This window comes from Vigna angularis, chromosome 11, assembly GCF_016808095.1.
Source record: "Vigna angularis cultivar LongXiaoDou No.4 chromosome 11, ASM1680809v1, whole genome shotgun sequence".
In the NCBI taxonomy this organism is placed as follows: Eukaryota; Viridiplantae; Streptophyta; class Magnoliopsida; order Fabales; family Fabaceae; genus Vigna; species Vigna angularis.
Window position 1 is genome coordinate 25,220,980 of NC_068980.1, and position 20,678 is coordinate 25,241,657.

At 31.1% G+C, this 20,678-nt stretch overlaps 2 protein-coding genes across 4 annotated transcripts; both read left to right on the forward strand.

Annotated features, from left to right (window-relative positions):
* Window positions 1–1,916: 1,916 nt before the first annotated feature.
* Window positions 1,917–5,742, forward strand: LOC108332479 (cold-responsive protein kinase 1). 3 transcript variants are annotated; one of them, XM_017567765.2, is made up of 7 exons: window positions 1,917–2,208; window positions 3,005–3,135; window positions 3,372–3,478; window positions 3,597–3,807; window positions 4,381–4,618; window positions 4,908–5,058; window positions 5,165–5,742. In XM_017567765.2, exons 2-7 carry the CDS (start codon window positions 3,066–3,068, stop codon window positions 5,540–5,542), a joined length of 1,155 nt encoding a protein of 384 aa, XP_017423254.1. In that variant the 5' UTR covers window positions 1,917–2,208; window positions 3,005–3,065; the 3' UTR covers window positions 5,543–5,742. The 3 variants fall into 3 exon arrangements, with proteins under 3 accessions (XP_017423254.1, XP_052726260.1, XP_052726261.1); XM_052870301.1 differs by lacking the exon at window positions 1,917–2,208 and adding an exon at window positions 2,250–2,343; XM_052870300.1 differs by having other exon boundaries at window positions 1,917–3,135.
* Window positions 5,743–14,378: 8,636 nt separating this feature from the next.
* Window positions 14,379–20,141, forward strand: LOC108334200 (uncharacterized). Its single transcript, XM_017569904.2, has 9 exons — window positions 14,379–15,668; window positions 16,710–16,839; window positions 17,208–17,704; window positions 18,087–18,167; window positions 18,296–18,400; window positions 19,125–19,238; window positions 19,324–19,407; window positions 19,477–19,548; window positions 19,650–20,141. The coding sequence occupies exons 1-9, from the start codon at window positions 15,348–15,350 to the stop codon at window positions 19,917–19,919; spliced, it is 1,674 nt and encodes a 557-aa protein (XP_017425393.1). The 5' UTR covers window positions 14,379–15,347; the 3' UTR covers window positions 19,920–20,141.
* The last annotated feature ends 537 nt before the right edge of the window (window positions 20,142–20,678 follow it).

A 20,678-nucleotide genomic window follows, 5' to 3' on the forward strand; every position in this document is an offset into this window, starting at 1 on the left:
AATATTTTATACGTATTTTTGTTATTTTCTTTTCTACTAAACTGTTGATAAAATCACATTGCTTTTTCTATTTTCTTAAAAAAATAATCAGTAATACTTCATAGATAGATGAGAATCCATTGCAGCCATATGTTGCCACAGGTCAAAATGCTCGTGTATCTTCTCATTTGTGTTAACTGTTGTCATTTTAAAACTAAAATGTTCTCATAACTATTAAAAGTGCAAAACAGGTCAACACTTAACTCTCTCAAGTCAAAGACATCGTATATTTTGGTGCATGGATCAAAAGAAGATGGAGAGAGAAAAAAATATGATATATATACGTGCAAATCATACATTTTATTAGTGAATATTTCATATATGAATATAAGAAAATATTATCAATTGGTTGTTGTTTGATTGTGTACTATGTGACCGCTCGATTAATCTTAGATCAGATGATTTATACAATCATAAATATCAAGACGATCATCTAAGAAGTCAAGTTGTTATATCTTTCAAAATGAATTGGTCATCCTTAAATAATAATTAGGTTTGATGAAAATTAACTTATGATAAAACATGGTTAGCACAAACTTATAATTATCCTATAAATAATATCTATCAAAGTAAATAAAATAAAAAGATCTTCATACACTTTACTAACTTGGACGTTAGAGTATATTTTACAAATACACCACCATCCGTCTATAAATCACGAGCATCGAAGAGAGGACAAAAGAAAATTCACTAAACGGATCACCCTTAAATAATAATTAGGTTTGATGAAAATTAACTTATGATGAAACATGATTAACACAAATTTATAATTCCTATAAATAATATCTATCGAAGTAAATAAAATAAAAAAACACTTCATACACTTTAATAACTTGGATCTTAAAATATCTTTTACAAATATATGTCTATAAATGACGAGCAACGAAGAAAGGACAAAAAAAAATTTACTAAACACATAAAAAATTTAAAAAATTCGTAAAAATCATCTTCATGATACATTGGGTTGAATATATATATATATATATATATATATATATATATATATATATATATATATATATATATACACGTAAAAAAACAAAATGTTCTTGTTTTGTCTATCAATATTATAAAAATGCATTATAATGTTTTATTTTTCTACGCAAGACATACTTGAAAATGACATGAATGCCTTTCTTTAATTAAGGATGATACGTGAATATTATTTTTTATAAATTCCAAAAAACGAAATTCAGAAAAAAAAAATCAGAAATTATCACAAGCAGGTTACAACAGAAAAACTAAAATAAAATTTGAAGGAATTCTGAATACACATGGGAAAGTAAACTTTGGTCCCCTTTGGGTTCTTTTCTTTTTTTCATTCTTTTTTGTCCATATTAGATGGAACACAACTTGATGCAGTTGTTACTAAAACATTGGATAAATGAGCCATTTCGTAATTAAATATATGAGACAATGCTAAATTAGTTATTGAAACAACCTAATGTATATGTTAGCTTTTTATTATAAAAAGTCTTGCGATTAAATAATAAGCTTTGTAATATCATTTTATTATTAAAACATAAGTTCAAAGATCAATATAACTGAAAATTAAGGATTAAAATATAGCATTAGATGTTTTTTTTATCTTTTTCATTCGTTGTCTCCAACAACCGCCATACCCTAAATTATGTAAACCTTCGCATAAGTTATTTTATATAATATCCATTTAATCACATGTTTTTCATCTATGTTTGAACTTTCTGAAGAATTAAAAAAAGGGTGCAAATAACATAAAACACAGAACCCACAAAGTACGAACTTTCGTACAGGTCAAACATAAAGATACTAAATTTATTTCCAGAAAGAAAGAAAAATTATTCACAGCTTCTGCGTAATAGATAGTGTGAAAAGGAGCAATTTGAGAATGTGAAAGGAGAATGAACATATGTGTTGGTTGGTGTACTATAAAACACCGGTTGGTTGAAGCAGCCTCGGTCTTGGTCTTGACTCTTGTCCGAAAAGGAAAGAGAGAAGATTCAAACCGAGTACGCGTTGGTTTATGATTGCATCATGATCATGCTCATGACGTGGACATTCCTCTGATAAAACCAACACAACCACACAACACAACCCCATCTTCACGCTTTCTCAACGGAGTATTCTGCACAACTTTTATAGACTCATCTTTGTTTTTTTCTTCTTTACTCGTTTTACCCACCTTCTGAGGTTTGTTCCATTCATTTTTTTTTCTGGCTTGTTTTTGAGTGCCCTTTTATCATGGATTTGTAGTATTTTCTTTTTTCTCCTTTGTCTCTGGGAAAGTTCAAGCTTTTTATCCTTTTGGTTTGTGGGAGGGGGATGGTAGTTCTGAACAATTTCTTTTTCTTTTGGAAAGTTCTTGTTTTTTTTGGTTGAGTTTGGTTTCTTCATACTGTCTCTGTGACTATTGAACTTAGCTCAGTTTTTCATTAGTGATTTCTTTGATCTGAGCAGAAATTGAATTAGTGTGAAGATCCTTAAAATTTGATTCCTAAGTAATGTAGCTTGGGATGCAATGCATGGTAATTAGAGGTTAGATCAAGAGAAGTTGGGAAATACTGTGAAAAGCTTGGTTTTCGGTTGAAGTATTGCATTGTCATGTGTTAAGCAACAATATTTGTAAAACTTCTGAATTCAGGGATTGAGATGCATGTAAATTGATATGGATAAAAATGTGAAACTTGTCAAAGGATTGAGAAGAAAGGGCATGATTTCAGTACTGATAAAGAGAATTTGTGCTTTTGATCAATTCTGTCAGTTGTTTTATTTTTGTGCATTTGTTTAAGTCTTATGGTGTGGCTTTGAGAACATTTGTGGCAAAACTTGAGTTTTGGTATCAGTGATTAGTTTTCTTATCTCAGACATCTTATGGAAATAATGAAATTACTTTGGATTATCTTTCATCATGTTCAATTAATTGTATGTACTTTCTTCCCACTTTATTACTCTTCAAAACATTAACACATTTTGATGGTTCAACCAGGTGACTATTGGAAGCAAGTGATACTATTTGACATTTGAAGCTCCTTATACTTCATTTAGCTATGACTTGTTTTCCTTTATTTTCCAGTAAGTCATCTTCTTCAGCAAGAAAAGACCCAGAAATTGATGAAGGTAACTTGATTACATGTTATACCAATTAAAGTAGGATATACAAAGAAGGCATCGTATTGTTTCTTAAATTTGTTTTTTTCCAGTGATATGATTGTGTTCTTGAATTGGGATATATGTTATCTGTTATCTGTTATATAATAGTTTCATAAAAGTCTACTTACAATATTAGGTTTTAATTCAATATCAGGTTCTGAATTGAATCTTAGATATTAGCTGATTTGTTATAAATATTTCAGGCATTCATAATGTTAAACTCTACTCCTACAAACAATTAAGAAATGCCACTGATGACTTCAGTCAAGCCAATAAAATTGGAGAGGGTGGTTTTGGTTCTGTCTACAAGGTAAACTAGACCATGCTGCATGTGTCATCTCAGCTATTTTTCTCATCATTGTCTTTTCCTTCTTCTTGTGGAGGACAACATTGATAATGAAACTTAACTTATTATGGTGGATGATCAGGGACGACTTAAAGATGGAAAAGTTGCTGCAATAAAAGTTCTTGCAGCAGAATCAAGACAAGGAGTGAAGGAGTTCTTGACAGAGATTAATGTAATCTCAGAGATAGAGCATGAAAATTTGGTCAAGTTATATGGTTGCAGTGTTGACAAAAATAGCAGAATATTAGTCTACAATTACCTTGAGAATAATAGCCTGTCACAAACTCTTCTAGGTATATTATTTTCTTTTCTATTTTTGTTTTTTGCTTGGGTAACTTTCTCTTTTTCACTTATGGTTAAATATGTTTTTAGTATCCAAACTTTGACGGAAATTGGGATTCATTTCTGTCTAAAACTTTGATACGATTTGGTTTCCAAACTTTAAAAATGAATGAATATAATCATTTTACTCTAATTACGTCAAATGTGTTTCCAAGTTAACACTGAAACGGGAACGTGTCAAACAATATAGATAACTCAAATACTAGTATGAAACGTGTTTGATTAGAAAGATTTGAACATGGATTTGTTTTTGTCACTAACCAACTATCTCTTATAACCTTAAGATATTAGGTGAAGACAGGAATTTGTGTATTATATCTCTAACATGCTCATCTCACACAAGAGCTTTTTGGGCTGGAAATGTGCATAATGCATAGACTATATTAAAAGCTTAAATTGTTAAGTGAAAACACATGAATGTTTCATATTATACATCTATGACAGTTTTATTAAAACTAGCCTTAGACTCTCTCAACCTTGCTCTAAAACTTCTCCAATCAATTTTTTTCTCTCTTTATTTATAGGTGGAAATCACAATAAAATGCACTTTGATTGGCGAACAAGATGCAAAATAAGTATTGGTATTGCTCGTGGACTGGCCTATCTTCATGAAGAAGTAAGGCCGCATATTGTTCACAGGGATATAAAAGCAAGCAACATCCTCCTTGATAAAGATCTTACACCCAAAATTTCAGATTTTGGTCTTGCAAAGCTTATTCCAGCAAACATGACTCATGTTAGCACCCGAGTAGCAGGAACAATGTAAGTATTATAAATTACAATCACCGAAAAAATTGGAAGATCTTTATGCTGTTGTGTTTCCCTTTGAAACTGCAAATCAGCCTTCCCAATTCCAAATTTGGATACTTGTTAATCCCTCTCCCTCAATTTGAAATTCAAGAACTTTGATTTATACAGGGAAGTTAACAATTCTTGGGGTATGTTTGTTAAGATAGAAGAATGCTTCTCTTTGGCTGTTTACATATAATCATGTAAAAATTGTGAACAATTATTTTATGTGAGAAATTTGCTGATGCATGATTTATATCAGAGGTTATTTGGCACCCGAGTATGCAATAGGGGGGAAGCTAACAAGGAAAGCAGATGTTTATAGCTTTGGTGTCCTCCTTGTGGAGATAGTCAGTGGAAGATGTAACACGAACACACGATTACCAATAGAAGAACAATTTCTTCTAGAGAGGGTATGCATGTTTCATTCTTCCAATGTCACATAGGCATTGGCATTTCATTGCATAAGTGTGATCATAGTTTCTGGATTTTCTCTTATTTTAGCTACTGATCTTACAGACTTGGGAACTTTATGAGAGAAAGGAATTGGTGGGACTGGTAGATACATCACTGGACGGGGAATTCGATGCCGAGCAGGCTTGTAAGTTTATGAAGATTGGTCTTCTTTGCACTCAGGAATCGCCAAAGCTTCGGCCATCAATGTCTTCTGTGGTGAAGATGCTCACTGGAAAAATAGATGTTGATGACAGTAAGATAACAAAACCTGCCTTAATTTCTGATTTCATGGACCTCAAAGTAAGAAGGAACGAAGAAAGTAGTAGTTATGTGAAGAATTCATCTACCTACGACACATACTCTTCTTCAGACAACCATGACACTACTATGTCTTCTGTCACAACTACAACTTTTGCTGCTGTATATGATGAAAGCATGTGAACATCAACACATGTTGATTTCTCCTTTAGTAATTTCCTTAGACTTGTATCTGATGTAAATTTTGCAAGTTTTTTCATACTTTTTTGAGTGATTTTTTGTCTTGGATGTAATCCTACATGACTAGGGAGTTGCTATGTGCTGTTCTGTAAATATGATGAGAGCTTGTGTTCAATGATAAATTTGAAGATTTTTTGGTTTTATATGTATCCTGTTTCTTGTCTCATTATGTCTTTCTTAAAGCTACCCTTGTAAACCATCACATATCATAGGCACAGTTTTTTTAGTTTGTCTTGAACATGGAGTTGAGATTTAGGGTTTGTTTGGAAAGTAAGAATGGTGAAAAGAAGAAAAAATCACTCACTCACTAGCAAGAAATTGCTAGTACATTTCCTATGGCTGTCATTTGTACTATATGGTTGGAGCAATAATGTCTCATGTTCTTGTAATTACAGCTGGAGAAGTCCCTATCTTGAGTGTGGTAAACTTCCAATGTTCTGGAGTAGTTAATGAAATTCAAAAATAGAATTATGCTGTGTAGAATATATAGAACTCTTGTCTGCAATTCAGAATGTTGAATGGATAATTCCTATCAACTAGCTTGTAAGGTTAGAATAGTTGGTGATCAGACATAATACCCCATTTGTGAACACTTTTTTGAAATGTGTCATTTTTTTCTGACAAGGGTGACACACTCCCTCTATTATAAGGTTAACCCTGTGTTCGCTTATGGAGAAATTATTATTCACGAAAATCTTATCGCAGACGGGTAAATTTGTGTTCGTTTTGAATTTTGAAAAGCAAGTGAAAGGAATGATTTGCACGAATGAGTAATTTTCGCATCTTGCATTTTTAACTTGAGCTTTTGGTTGATGTGCATGCATACTAGGAGAGAATTTGAAAAGAAGGAACCGATTTCATACCGGTGTAATTGATTCCAGACATTGCAAAGAAATACCTTTCCAGTTATTAATTAAGCTTAGGAGCACTTGAGCGTTTTCTGGAACTCCCTAAAAATGATACCAAAATGTTAATTTAGCTTCCATGATAGTAAAGAAAAACAATGAGGTTGAAGACGAAAGATGTGTAACTGATTTTACCAAAACTGTAATCGATTTCAAAAGTTTGAAATCGGTTCTATCAAGCTTTGTACCCTACGTCGTAACCGATTCCACTAAATTAATGATAGATGAAGTTATTCTTTTTTTCAATATTTGATTTTTTATATTGCAACAGTTACAACATTATAATATCATTTTTTTTTCAATTTTGTATTTCTTTAACTAAACAATCTTTATTTTTATTTTATTTTTCACATTTTTTCTTCTTTCCTTTTTCTATTTCTTTTCCCTTTGTTGGATAGAGACTTAGCAAATATAACTTTTATTTATTTTAAATTTGTTAAAAGATATTTTAAGATGTATTTTTTAATTTGAAAAAAAAATATAACAATTGAAATTAAAAACATAGTTAAAATCAATATTTTATTATAGATTATAATAACTAAGTACTAGAAATTAAACACTTTAACATATTTTTTTCATGTAAATTTTGAAATGAATAAAAATTATTATGTGAGGATAAGTATTTTTTTTTTCCTTTATTACAATTCAGTAAGTTAAATCAACATACTTTAGTCATCAATTATTTTTTAATAATTGAGTTTTAATCTAAAACATTTTAAACATATTTTGGAAAAACATAAAGCATTTAATTGGTAAAACACCCTTTTGTTTTTCATTTGAAATTAAATACTCTTTAAATTTCATCATTGAATAACATTGGTAAAAGTTTAAAGTGATAATAACGATAGGAAATAAATAACCTAACCAGCATGGTAAGAATGTTAAGTTTGAAGTTGAGGATACTGACAGAGACTGGGAGAATAAATTCCTTCACCTATTTCTGGGATGAAGTGGTTACAGTCAGTGTCTTTAATGTTGATGGTGTGTCGTGTCAGCCCTTCAAAAGTAAGATCCATTCAACTTTAGACATTATGCATTAAAAAAAACCTTAACAGGCTTTCGATGCGGTTAATTAAATTTTTTAATCTACGTTTAAAAGTCCATAATTATGAATTAAAAAGTATAAACAATGAATATTTCACCGACTTAAACTTTTTATATTCGTTATTTTTTTAGATATAAAAATTTACACTTTTATAATCATTTTATTTTTATATTTTATGTTAAATGAATGTAAAAATTATTATAGTATCATTATCTAAAAAGCATTATTAAAATTTGGGTATTGTTAAAATTTTGGAGGTGTAAGATGAAAATTTGGAAATACAAAAAAAACTACTAAATATGAAAATATCAATTACAATATAGTGGACTTGCCAATTAAAATAAAGTTGAAAATTTTGCATCCTATTAAGGGATTAGTTGACAGAGTCGGTCCACTAGTCTTTTTAAAATATTTTTTAATATTGTATCTTTAAATTTTGTTTTATATATATATATATATAATTATATTTAATTATATAAATATATTTTAAATTTTTAATTGATTAGCTAATAACTCTAATAAAATAAACTAAAGATATGATAAATTATTGGCTTAAATACTACATTAGTTTTTTTTCAATGTAATTACTTTTTTTATTCAATAAAGTCTTAATTTTTAATAATTATGTTTTTCTAAAAATATTTAAATAATTAATGAAAAGAGAATAATATGTTTCACATGTATCTGTCAGTGGTATTTTTATTTTAAAATAAATTGTTCATGTTAAGTCTATATTTATGTCATATGATATGATATTATTAGTATTAATGTTAGTATTACGTGTTAAGTTAATGTCAGTCATATGTGGTAAGTCAATACTAGTATCATATGTTAATGTTTTATATTTAATTAAGTCCTGTATTTTTGATAATTTTTTTCAATTTATTTATAATTTTGTGTTAAATTTATTTAATTTAGTCTTATTTTTTATTCTTTTTAACACTAAATTAGTTTTTTGTTCTATGTGATTATTTTTTTTATTAAAAAAGTCTTAATTTTCGTCAATTATGTTTTTTTAAAAGGCACTTAAATAACTAATGAAAGGTGAACTATGTGTTTCATGTGTCTACATCAGTGGTTTTTTAATTTTAAAATAAATTGTCTATATGTCAAGTCAACATTATGTCACATGACACTGTCAGTGTTATGTCATTATCACGTGTTAAGTCAATGTTAGTCACAAGTGTCAAGTTAGTATTAATATCATGTATCAGTGCCTTATATTCAATTTAATCCCAATTTTTTGTTAAGTTTATTCAATTCAGTCTCAATTTTTTTATCCCTCTTTAAGACATGATGGAATACTGTTCGATGAACCTTCCTCAATGTCCTCTATTTGTATTTTTTTACGTTTTTGTATGTCATTTTAGCTTGCACGAAGCATGGATTACTATAATTACCCAGCCTTACCATTGTATTAGACACTTTTGAGATTAATGAGAATTAAATTTTTGAAACCTAGAATCAATTCCTCCTTGAAAGTCGAGGCTAAAGAATCATAAAGATCCTCCTCTAGCCACCTTTCAAGCACACTTCCTCACTGTCAATGATGTGCCTTCATACGAGAAACACATCTTTGCGTTCTCTCTCACATCAACCACAACTACATTTCACTCTCTCTCGAGAGTTCTTCGTTCGCAATTTTACTTTTCAGGTTTAGCTATCACAACTAAGATCCACATCTTCCATTTTTATCAACGTTCAATCATCTTCTTCACCATTTCCTACCTTACCGAACCATACAACCTATTCCATTAGGTTTTCCTCCTTTCTCACCGATTGATCACTATTTTCTACCGATTAAACCTCTTTCCATTGATTAAATAGCCTTTCCACCGGTCAATCTCACTTTTCAACCATTTAATCGGTTCACCTAGGTTGTTATTCATCATCTAGGGTTTAATAACCGTTTAAATCCTCTTCCACCTCCAAACATTCAACATCCACCAAACAAAACCTATATCCTAGGGTTTTCGTGAGTCCATTCTCAGTTTTGGAGTGTTCACTTTCGGATTCGTATTCTCCCTTCACACCTAGGGTTTTCTTCCAATCTCCTTCGAGTTCTTGTTCATTCTGGTGCGTTCTTTGTTGAGGAAGCTTCGATGAAACTCAATCTAGCTCGTGTCGTGCCAATCAGTCTTCTCCTCGAGGCAATCTTCCATCAAGGCCAAATTTACTTTTACATAAATGTTGTACTGAAATTTTTATTAAAATTCACATTTTTAATAAACATTTTACTATAATATTGTGTGATGTTTTTAGAGATGATAATGGCCATTGCATTTTGAACTACGTTGGTTCATGTGAGATTACATACATCATTGTCAAACTCAAATTTTAATTAATCTTTTATGTGAATGAGTTAGATCATTTGGTTCATATTCATCATGTTAAATGTGTTATTTTATCTTATCTTTATTTGTTATCTTTAGTTACTTTGTTATTATTTTTTATTTGTATTTTGGGTTTAGTCCATATTTTTTCTATTATTAATAAAGCATCATATGTATATATCAACACAAGAGAGATTAATCCTATATATAATTTTACTATATTAAACATTGTATCTAGAGCCTAGTTTGTAAAAGATTTTGTCGCCTTTATCACTGCATCTGTCGTTCTTGCCCCCAACAACATTGTATATTATCGTTGTCGCTGAAGTTCTAGTTTCCATCGGCAACCACACAATTTTTTATTGTCTTAGCTACGCAACTACTATGCCTTTAACCATGCCTTCATCGAAGCTCCTACACGCTTTCAATGCCTTTCAAAGTGTTGGATCTTCTCCCTTTTCTATTGTGCGTGGTGGCACCTCTCATCTTCTTTCAAGCAACAATTCAGAGCGCCAATGTTAATTTTTTTCCTCTTTCAGGTCTATTGTTCATGGTCACACATTTTGTCTCCTCTTAGGCATATATTCAAAGGGTCGATGTCACTCTTTTTTTCTTTTTCAGGAGCCTTGATTGGAGAATCTTGGATTTTTAGGGTTTCTCTCTCCTGTTCATCCATCGCTTCTTTCGCTGCTATCTTTGACCTCCCTTTTGTCACCATTATGTTTGACCTGTTCATATATGTATTTTCTCTAGTTACAATGATGACTTTTGTTAGTTTATTTATTGTCATAGTGGTTTTTCAACAATGGTTTCTTTATTAACTGAATGTCAATAATGCATTAAAAGATTTATATAGAGCAACCTCCTAGATTATTTACTTAATGGGAGTCTTTAAGGTTGATGTTTTGACTTCTATGTCATATTTGCAAATCATTAACAATTTGGTGTCATTCGAATACAGAAGTAGACATTTTTATTAAGTCTTTATTGAATATATTAGTAACAAGTTTTGTACATGTGATTTCTATACACCAATTTTAAGAGTGTTAGATATATTATCTTTATCTTATCTTTATATTTTATCTTTAATTAATTTGTTATTATTTCTTATTTATATTTTGAATTTAACACATATTTCTTCTTCTGTTATAAATATAATACATTATGCATATATTTAACACAAGAAAAATTAATTTATATATAGTTTTTACTGTTTTCAATACATCACATCACCCTCAAAAGTCAATACATTATTTAATAAATTATAATTAAAATAATTATTTTCTAATAAAAGTAATGATGAGATTAGATATCTAACAAGATTTTGTGATAACAATCTTTGCCGTTGTTTAGAACATTTAACATTTAGTATAATGTCAAGTTGTATTCTCTCCCATAAGAAACATGTGATAACAATCATCTGAGGTGCAAGAAATGTATTAGGTTTGAAAGTATGTCTACCAAATTCAGAGCTCAGGTTGAGCACCAACTGCTTGAGATAAGTCATTCTATTCGTGCTTCCGTGTTGTATTCTGTCTTGTCTTGCTGTTATGAGTTTGATGTTACTGTTTCATTGCTTCTAATCTATCAAATATAGGATTTCTAGTGTTTGATCGAGTGTCTATTGTGTTTGTGCAAGTTTTTTTATCATTTTAATCGCTGATTTCCTTTTGTTTGAGTTATTTTTGGTCATGTCATAATCATGTGCTCGTGTTAATCTGGTGCATTGCTCATTTGTTTTAAACTATTATATTGTCAATTTGTGGCTTAATGTTGAAGTGTGATGTGGTGTAAGGTCTGTCCATCAAAAAGAGGCTATGAAAATGTGAAAGAGCTTCGATGACAGATTGCCACTAGCACTATAGCATTCTGTTTAAGTTTCTGCTAGCTTCATAGCACCAAATTATGTTGTTTTTGATCTGTCAAAAATAGTTTCAACTTCTTTGTTTTTGCTTGCATATAGTCTAATAGCAGTCTAAGCATAGTAGATATTGGTTTGATTCTAATCATCACATTATTTTATGATTCATTATTTTTTCTTTCACCAATTCTCGTAAATAAATTGAAAAATCAGTAAGCTTAAATTGGTAAACAAAAAAGAAGGGAAAGTGAATTTATGATCTTATCCTATTTGATTATTTGTTATTTTATTTTTCAATCACTTATTCAACAAATGTACTTTCTCAATATTATTGTTTCAGTTCCTTTATGCTAAGATAGATAGTTCTCATACTCAGATAAAACTATTCATGTTATTTTATGAGGGACGTGATTAAATTGTTTTGTCTGTGTAGTTTATAATTCTCAAATGAATATTATATATATATATATATATATATATATATATATATCATAATATTTGAAGTTATTTTATATTGTCTCTGCATCTTACTTTTGGATACAGATTAGGACTCACAATAACGAAGTTAACATAGTGAATTACAATTTGAATTTCAGTTTTACACTTTCATATTACCTAGTAAGTTAACTTTAATTTATATTCCACCACATAATTTATTTCTCTAGTAACATATTTTCTGTTGGTGTTTTTCGGGTATACATAGTTTTTTTTTTATCAATATACAATGATTTTTTTAATGTTTATTATTAAATAATATTATTATTTTATGATGAACAATTTATTGTATTAAATCATATTTATTGTTTATGTTATAATATTCAATTTTAGTTTCAAATTATTCGATTATATTTTATATATTAAATATTTTTATCATAATCAAATAAATTATAAATAATATATAAAAAAATTTACTTTGTGTTTTTAGAATTATCCCCACACTTTTCTTTCATTTCCAAATAGAAATTAGATCAATTTTTTGAAATGAAAGAAAGAGACCCACTATACTGAAATAGAAAAAAAATAAGTGTTCCCAAAGAAATATGCTCTTTTACGGAAAATTTTTCGTTGATAAAAAAACATCGGGCCATTTTTTCTATTTCATTTAATATGATTCTTTTATTTATTATGTTTTTTTATTATACAAAATATATACAAAATAAAGTGATCGAAAATGAATACGATCTTAAGAATCATTACTTTAGTAATTTTTAAATCTTAGATTATTTCTATGTACAAATAAATACTTATATCTGATTAGTATATGCAGTTTTTACAAAGGATAATGATACTTTGACAATATTTTTTTACAACATTTTAACACCATCTATATATAATGTGATTGGTTCATCTTGATGTTTATGATTATTATTATTGATTCTAGAATAATTTTGAACCAATCACAGAATGACACGTGGATGATATTAAAATATTATGAAAGTATCATTATCCTTTTGCAAAACCCTTAATAACCTGTGGGTTTCGGTAGATTTTACAAAATCCTTGTGCATACTAGCAATTTTATCAAAACGTTCCAAAATAACAACGATTTTATTAAAATCCTTTAGAAATCGTGCTATTATTGAAAAACTATAACGACCTTAAACCGTGGAGCTGTATTTTTTAGGAATTAAAACCGTTGAAAATGTAAAGAAAAAAACCTGATAAAATTCAATATTTTTTATATTAAAAAAAATTAAAATGATCATATCAACTAAATTTTACAAATGAAAAAAGAATCCCATCCAAACTTTGGAAAATAATTGATATATATTAAAACTTTTTTTTTTAAATCACGGCTTTAGGAATGGAATTATTCTTTGCGGCTTTGAGGTTTGACCAGCATTAAACCAATCTCAAAGTAAAGTTATTTACAAAATAATTAAGTTAGGGTAATGCTTTTTTAAAGGGGAAATTACATTGACAAAATAATTATACTTCATACACCTTTTCCTTTTCACCTTAATTCCTTTTTAATTCATACATGTTTACATTCACTGCTATGTACTTCTTATGTAGAGGGTAGACAAATTATTTTTTCATAGCAAAAGTTCATTATTTCATTCAAACAAAACAATTTTTGAAAAATGAAATATTTTTTCGCATAGCCAAATTGGTTGAAAATGTAAGAAGCAGTGAACCCCAGAGGAGGGACAACATGGAGTAGCAGCGATTGTTAGAATGCTAACACTATCTGCAACTGCTGTTATAAAAAAAACACTTTTAATTAGAAATATATTAACTAATAAAATAAAAATCAAGAGAAATAAGTTTCAATATAAAAACTTGTATACAAATGATTGAGAAGTTTAATGTTCCTTTAACTAAATCAATTAATGTTCTGTAGCAAAAAACTAATGAATGTACAAAAAGAATAAATTATTTTTCTGAATGGATTAAGAGAATCTTGTCCGGTATTAGTTGAATGGAAAAGGTTCTAAGAATGAAATAAATATACTTAATAAGAAGCAACATTAGGAATTACAACATTCAATGCAGAGTGGACCCCACTCCACCATTATTACACACCTCTCAAACCCTAATCCACAAAGCAACCCAATTAATATTTCTGAACAAAAATAAAAGTAAATAATATTAATAATTTAAAAAAATGTCAAATTCTCTCTCCCTCTCTCCTCTTCTGCAACAAAAAACTCTCTCACTCGTCTCTTCACCCTTTACAAGACTTTTTGAAACTTTTAAACTTACTCTCTCTTTTTCACAAGCAATCCCTGAGAGGAATAAATTAAAACAAAATCGAAAAGAGAAAGAACGGCCAAGTTTATCTTCTCCTTCTGCAAAAAATCCAATAACCCTTTCTTTCTTCACCTTTTCCTCATTCTCTGTCGGTCTTCCAGAGTCTCAATTTCGATCTTCTCCTTCAGTGGCTCATACCCTTTTCTCTTAGGGCTCCCACGGCTTCTGGGTCACTTTCAAGTTCTTTCCTTTCAGCGGTTTTCGCCCCATTCTGCAGTGCTAGGTCTTGAACCCGGAAAAGGGTCGAGGTTGTTAGCGCTGGAGTTCAAGTAGGGCGTGGAAAAGGGAAAGGGAAAGGGGTCGCATTGTGTTTGTGAAAAAGAGAGAGTTTATATCTTCTTATTCGACTGTATTACTTTGTGTGTTTTTATGTTTGTGTGGGGCTTCCGTGAACAGTGCTTGCTTTTGGGAAGCTTATTTCGGAAGCAATTTACCCCCTTTTGAACGCGATTGTATTTAGTGCCCTCATGGACTCACACAATGTTCTCTTTTGATCTTATCGATAGGGGGGTGGGGGGTTTGTGTTTGTTCTTCTTTATCTTTTTGGACGAGGAGCCATTGATCTTGTGAAACCCGTGAATTTGGTGGATTTATGTAGGGAGTTGGAGTAGCAGGCCTTATTTAATTAATTTATTTGAATTTTGTAGATCAAGGTGGTTGTTTGTTTATGGATGGCATTGATGATCTGGGTTAAAAAGGGTTTGGATATATGAGGCATTGGATCGATGGTGACGGGAATCATTAGTGTCAGCAATTTGCTATTCTGTTTGGAATGATGAGATGAGGTGCCTGTTGTAGTCGTAGGAGTAAGGTTTCACCAAGATTCTGGGGAATTTGAGAGGCCTTGGTGATGGAGGATATAGGGTTGTTCAAGCAGTGTTGGCAATGGTTTCGGTCGCACAAGGTCGCCGGCTGGCGTGCTCGAACCGTGGTGACTTGTTGCCGGGACAGGATTGCTATGTTCTTTGAACGGCATTGGCCTATGGTGTGCCGGGGTTGCTCCCGATTTGGGAGCTTACTTAGGTTGTCATTGATTTTCTGGAAGGACTCTGCTCTGAGGGGCTTTCAGTCGTTCATTAAGTTTGGTCCAGTTATGCTTCTGCTTATAATGTGGAGCTGCTTTCTTAGTCTGACTTCGATGTATTGCTTGGTATACGTGCTTGTTAGTATGGTATGTCTTTGTTTCAACTCGTCTAAATCTTCATTCTTTTGGTTATGGGTTTCTGATCTGCGTGTCAAAGTCTGTTGTCTAGGTATATATTCTTGGGGACAAATTACACTAGCATCTCTTGAGGTTTAACGACATTACACTGGATACCCCTTTCATTTTTAGCAGAACTTTGATCTTCCTTCATTTGTCTAACCGCATAAGAAGTTAAGGGAGATTCTGTAATAGCAGGAAGCATATATGGAGTTGCATTGTTTTATTAACTTAGGGGGCTTGTGTAGGGTAAAACGAGGCTAGAATATGAAGCGAATGTTGCTAAACCTTAGGGGGTGTAAATGTAATTTGTCCTTATTTCTCCTTTAGCTGTTTTTTTGTGTAATTGTTATACCCACTTTTGTTCGATAGCAGTTTTAAGTTAACTTATCCTTTAGTTGTATGATTCGCTATTTACAATTGCCTTATTGGTCATATTCTATAATGTAGCATGGTACAAGGAACTCGCTATTGTATTTTAACAATCATTCTTTAAATTTTGCAATGCTCTATAAGAATTTTATGATAGAATTAGGTTTCAAGCTTCAGGGAACGGTGTTATTTTTATTAAAACAATATTCTCCAAAAGTGAACTACAGGTGGTTGTCTAGATGTTAGTGTCAACTAATACAGGTTATTCGGTTGTATTGATTTTAATTTTTTCTGTAGGGAAATGCATTGATGGCATTGGTTTTTTCTAATATTGAGTCTTTTGTAGGACCTGCATATAATGACAGAAATAGAAACAGTATATGGCTGAACGGGGGTTAAACATTTTCCTGGCACTAGGAGCTAAGCATGACAATCAATCATTGTGTCCATCTAACATCCTATTTCAAAATTACTATCTCTGTTTACCTTTATTTGTTCAGTCTCTTGCTTCTGTTAGCATTTTGACATTGGTTTGCCACCTTAAATTTGGAGTTATAGTTGTTCTGTATTGGTTGCTCATTTCAATTTAGTAGCAAATAATTTATACATTGCTTCTCAAAGTTCAATTTGATGCTTCAGGGTGTTGCTGGAGTTGCTATCCAATACTTAGGGTATACTCCTGGACTTTTTATTGTCGGCCTTTTTGCCATCCTTATTTTGTGGATGTATGCTAACTTCTGGATAACTGGAACGTTACTCATAGTAGGAGGTATGGTATTCTTCTTGCTTTTTGCAGTACACTTTATATTCTACTAAGGACCAGAATTAGACGAAAACACCTCTTTTGTAATGTATACACTGTTATTAATCTCTTCATACTTAAGGAAATATCTTTTAGTTGTGTTTATGATCCCTATCAATTCTCCCATTTGCTTTGGTCATATGACTAATTTCCCGCTATTAAAAAGGTGTGGCCTTATTTTTACCATCTGCTTGAGTCTGTACTGTGTCGTTGGCTATTATTGACATGAAACTCACTTCTGTTGGCAATCTTTTAAGGGCAATGCTGGACTTCTATTAATGTTGAATATTTTACCTTTGTAATCCTCAAATTTTGTTTCAATTATCCACTTGCAGGTTATTTATTCTCCCTAAATCATGCACGTTTGGTGGTATTAGTTGGAACTATATATGCTATATACTGTGTTCAAGTACGAGTTGGATGGCTGGGTGTTTTTCTTGCTCTAAACCTTGCATTCCTCTCCAATGACATTTTGAATTTTCTGCTCCAATGGTTTGATAATGTGAGTGAAAGCTCACATTCTGAAGAGCATAAGCAATCAGAAACAGTTGTGGAAGATGACTTCTCTAAAGAGTTTGAATATCCTATTCCTACCGAAGAATCTGAGAATTTGCATTCATGTAAGTCATCCAGTAAACCTGCTGTTTCCACAGCAGTTGTTGATAACAAGAAAGAACTTTCTGTTAACAAAATTGTGAGAGAACAAGAAACAACAAGCTCAACTGATGAAATGAAAAGGATATTGAAGAGTCTGAATCATTATGATGCCCTTGGATTTAGCCGCCACAAGAAAATTGATGCAGCAGTTTTGAAAAAGGAATACAGGAAAAAGGTATTTTTAGTTTAATTTTGCTTTGCCTATTTTCTTTTTTCTTAATTGTTATCAAAATATTTATTTAGGCCACTGTTATGTGTTCAAGCAATATTACAATGTATGAGGAATCACCTTTGGAATTAAATTATATTGCGTTTACTAGCCTACTTAAAAAGTGCTTGGTTTGTTTTCTGTTTTCATTTATTAATTACAAAAGATGTCACCATGTCTTCATTTTGTTCTGTTTTCAGCATTTACTTCTCAAAATCTTGAAATCAGAAACAAAATTTGTAACTATTAGTTAAAATGTCACTAGTAAATGAAACGTTAGAAAGACTCTCTTATTTGCTGATCTGATGTTTTATATTGTATATTCCCATTTTTTATTAATTATGTGCAGGCTATGCTTGTGCATCCTGATAAAAATATGGGCAGTTCTTTGGCAAGCGAGTCATTTAAGAAGCTTCAATGTGCATATGAGGTAAAGTTTGAAGTATAAGCTGCAGGGCTTTCTTATAGTTGATAGATAAACATTTAATGTTTATTTGATACACAATGCGTATACCACCTGCTTTGTTTCCTCCATTAACTAGTTATATGAAACTTCAGGTTCTCTCTGACTCCGTGAAGAAGCGAGATTATGATGAGAAATTAAGAAAAGAAGAAACCATGGCTAAAAGTGTCTGCCAGAGATCTCATAGTAGTTCACATCAGGTAAATACGATGATATGATATTCTTGTAAATGAATTACATATCTTCTGAGGTTGTGTGTGTATATATATGTACACTACCTACATTTTATAAAATGTTGTTTGCATTTTTTAACTCAAGACTTTGTGTTGAACAAGAGTATCCACCTTCTCACATTTACTACCTTATAGAGTGAAATTAATGGTTTGCGTTGTTTTGATAACAGGACTGGTTGTTTTGACCAGAGAACTGATGATACGGTCTATTCTCTGGTTTAAATAAACCCCAGAATCGGCCTTAAAAACTTGTTCACAGTGGGTCAGTGAAAATACTTAATATGATTTTTAACGTTTGAATTTTAAATCAGTTTCTTCACCAGCTCAATAACTGACCTGATTTTGAAAACATTTGGTTTTTCATATCTCTTACAGTTCAAATTTTGACCCTACCATAATGACAGTGGCTTCTGTTAATCACTATTCTTTTTAAAGTTGAAAATTTTGCTGTCATTTTTTCAAATGTTAGAGTTCACTAAGGACTGTAACGAATTTTGTGATAAAAAATAGGAAAGATGGAGACATTAAATACGATAAATGATAATGCAGTAAGAGGATTTATCTGACAACATAACATGATTTCCAAAGGACATCAAAATATTGTTACGTGTGGACCAGTTTGCTCAACTATTTGGATGATTGATGATCTTTATTATAAAAATATTGATGATACATGTGATGTGCTCCTTAGGATAACGCTGATTATCGTTCTGAAGAGTCCAGACGAATACAGTGCACCAAGTGTGGGAATTCACATATTTGGGTATGTACCAACAGGAGTAAGGCCAAAGCAAGATGGTGTCAGGTCTGATTTTTTCCCTTATTTATAATTATAATTACATGTTTTTCTATTTCTCTCTATTGAATTCTTACTATGTCTGTGGAAACAGGACTGCTGCCAGTTTCATCAAGCAAAGGATGGAGATGGATGGGTTGAATATAAAGGGTCTTTGGTTTTTGACAGGCCTCAAAAGGTAGATTAGTCATGGCAAATAATTATGTTAAATTAATGTTACATTGTTAAATTAATATTGTCTTGATAGGTGGAGATTCCACGTGCTTTTGTTTGTGCTGAAAGCAAAATTTTTGATGTGTCAGAATGGGCTATATGCCAGGTGAGTACGTAATATAACATTAAAGACAGCATTATTTTTTATAATTTACTTGATTAAAAGGTTATTGGTGATGATGTTTGGTCGATTTGTGTGTGTTGCAGGGAATGGCTTGCAGGCCAAATACCCATAGACCTAGTTTCCATGTAAACATGGTTGGTTTGGAGAAGAACCAGCGATGCAACTCAAGTAGGTTCCCTTGGGATTTAGACGCTGAAATGATGGATGAAGATGAAGAGGCCTTTGACATGTGGCTTGAGCAGGCCCTGGCATCCGGTCTCTTTTGTGAGACCTCCAAACGCAGGAAGAGTTGGAGTCCATTCAAACTTCATCAAAAGAAAGGGAAGAAGCAATGGCGAAGAACGTCGTGCTGAAAGCAACACTGCAAAAAGGAGGTACCTTGTGAATGAGAGAGAGAGAGAGAGGGTGGTTGAATTAAGGTATTACAAGTGCAAAAATTCATTGGTTTCTATACCTTCATCTTGTTTTACATTTGAAGGTGCTCTCTTTCAGGGTTACCTTACCTTACCAAGGACTACTACACTCACTTTTGCTCCTTTGTACATACACCTAATAAAAATTTCTCATTTCCTAAATTTCTCATTTCATTTTTAACATTTTCACCCTCCTTTCTGCAATTTGATGTTACACAAGTTAATGTTGTTTTTCTTTTTCGTTTTTTCATTATATTACACATTAATAGCATATGGATCATATAAGATTTAGTGTGACACTTTTATTCAAATTTCCAGTTCATTTCTATTTAGAATTGTTGGAAGTCTCGTATCATTTAGAAATAAAATCAATTTAAACAACATAAGTGATTGAAAATCTTATTTTATAAATTGATTTTGCGAGGTTGACTTAAATTTAAAGTTTATTTTTTAACAAAAACACATTAAATTACCTGTTATTCTGTAAATTAAAACAGCAAATTATTATTTATATTCAATTAAAATAGCTGCTAATAAAAGTGTAATTATTATTTTTTTTCCTTCCAGAGATCTACTTAAAATGTTTTAAATAATTGGAGACTAATTTATCAACTAAATTTTATCCGTATCAGTTGACTGAATAATAGAACTCACATGGCGTGGGACCCTCGCATTCTTTATACACTCCAACTTCAATTG

Coding starts and splice junctions, on each gene's coding strand:
- LOC108334200 (XM_017569904.2), top strand. CDS start 15,348: ATGGAGGATATAGGGTTGTTCAAGCAGTGTTGGCAATGGTTTCGGTCG. Junction 17,705..18,086: donor AAAAGGAATACAGGAAAAAG/GTATTTTTAGTT, acceptor AATTATGTGCAG/GCTATGCTTGTGCATCCTGA. Junction 18,168..18,295: donor AGCTTCAATGTGCATATGAG/GTAAAGTTTGAA, acceptor ATGAAACTTCAG/GTTCTCTCTGACTCCGTGAA.
- LOC108332479 (XM_052870300.1), top strand. CDS start 3,066: ATGACTTGTTTTCCTTTATTTTCCAGTAAGTCATCTTCTTCAGCAAGA. Junction 3,136..3,371: donor AGACCCAGAAATTGATGAAG/GTAACTTGATTA, acceptor TAAATATTTCAG/GCATTCATAATGTTAAACTC. Junction 4,619..4,907: donor ACCCGAGTAGCAGGAACAAT/GTAAGTATTATA, acceptor GATTTATATCAG/AGGTTATTTGGCACCCGAGT.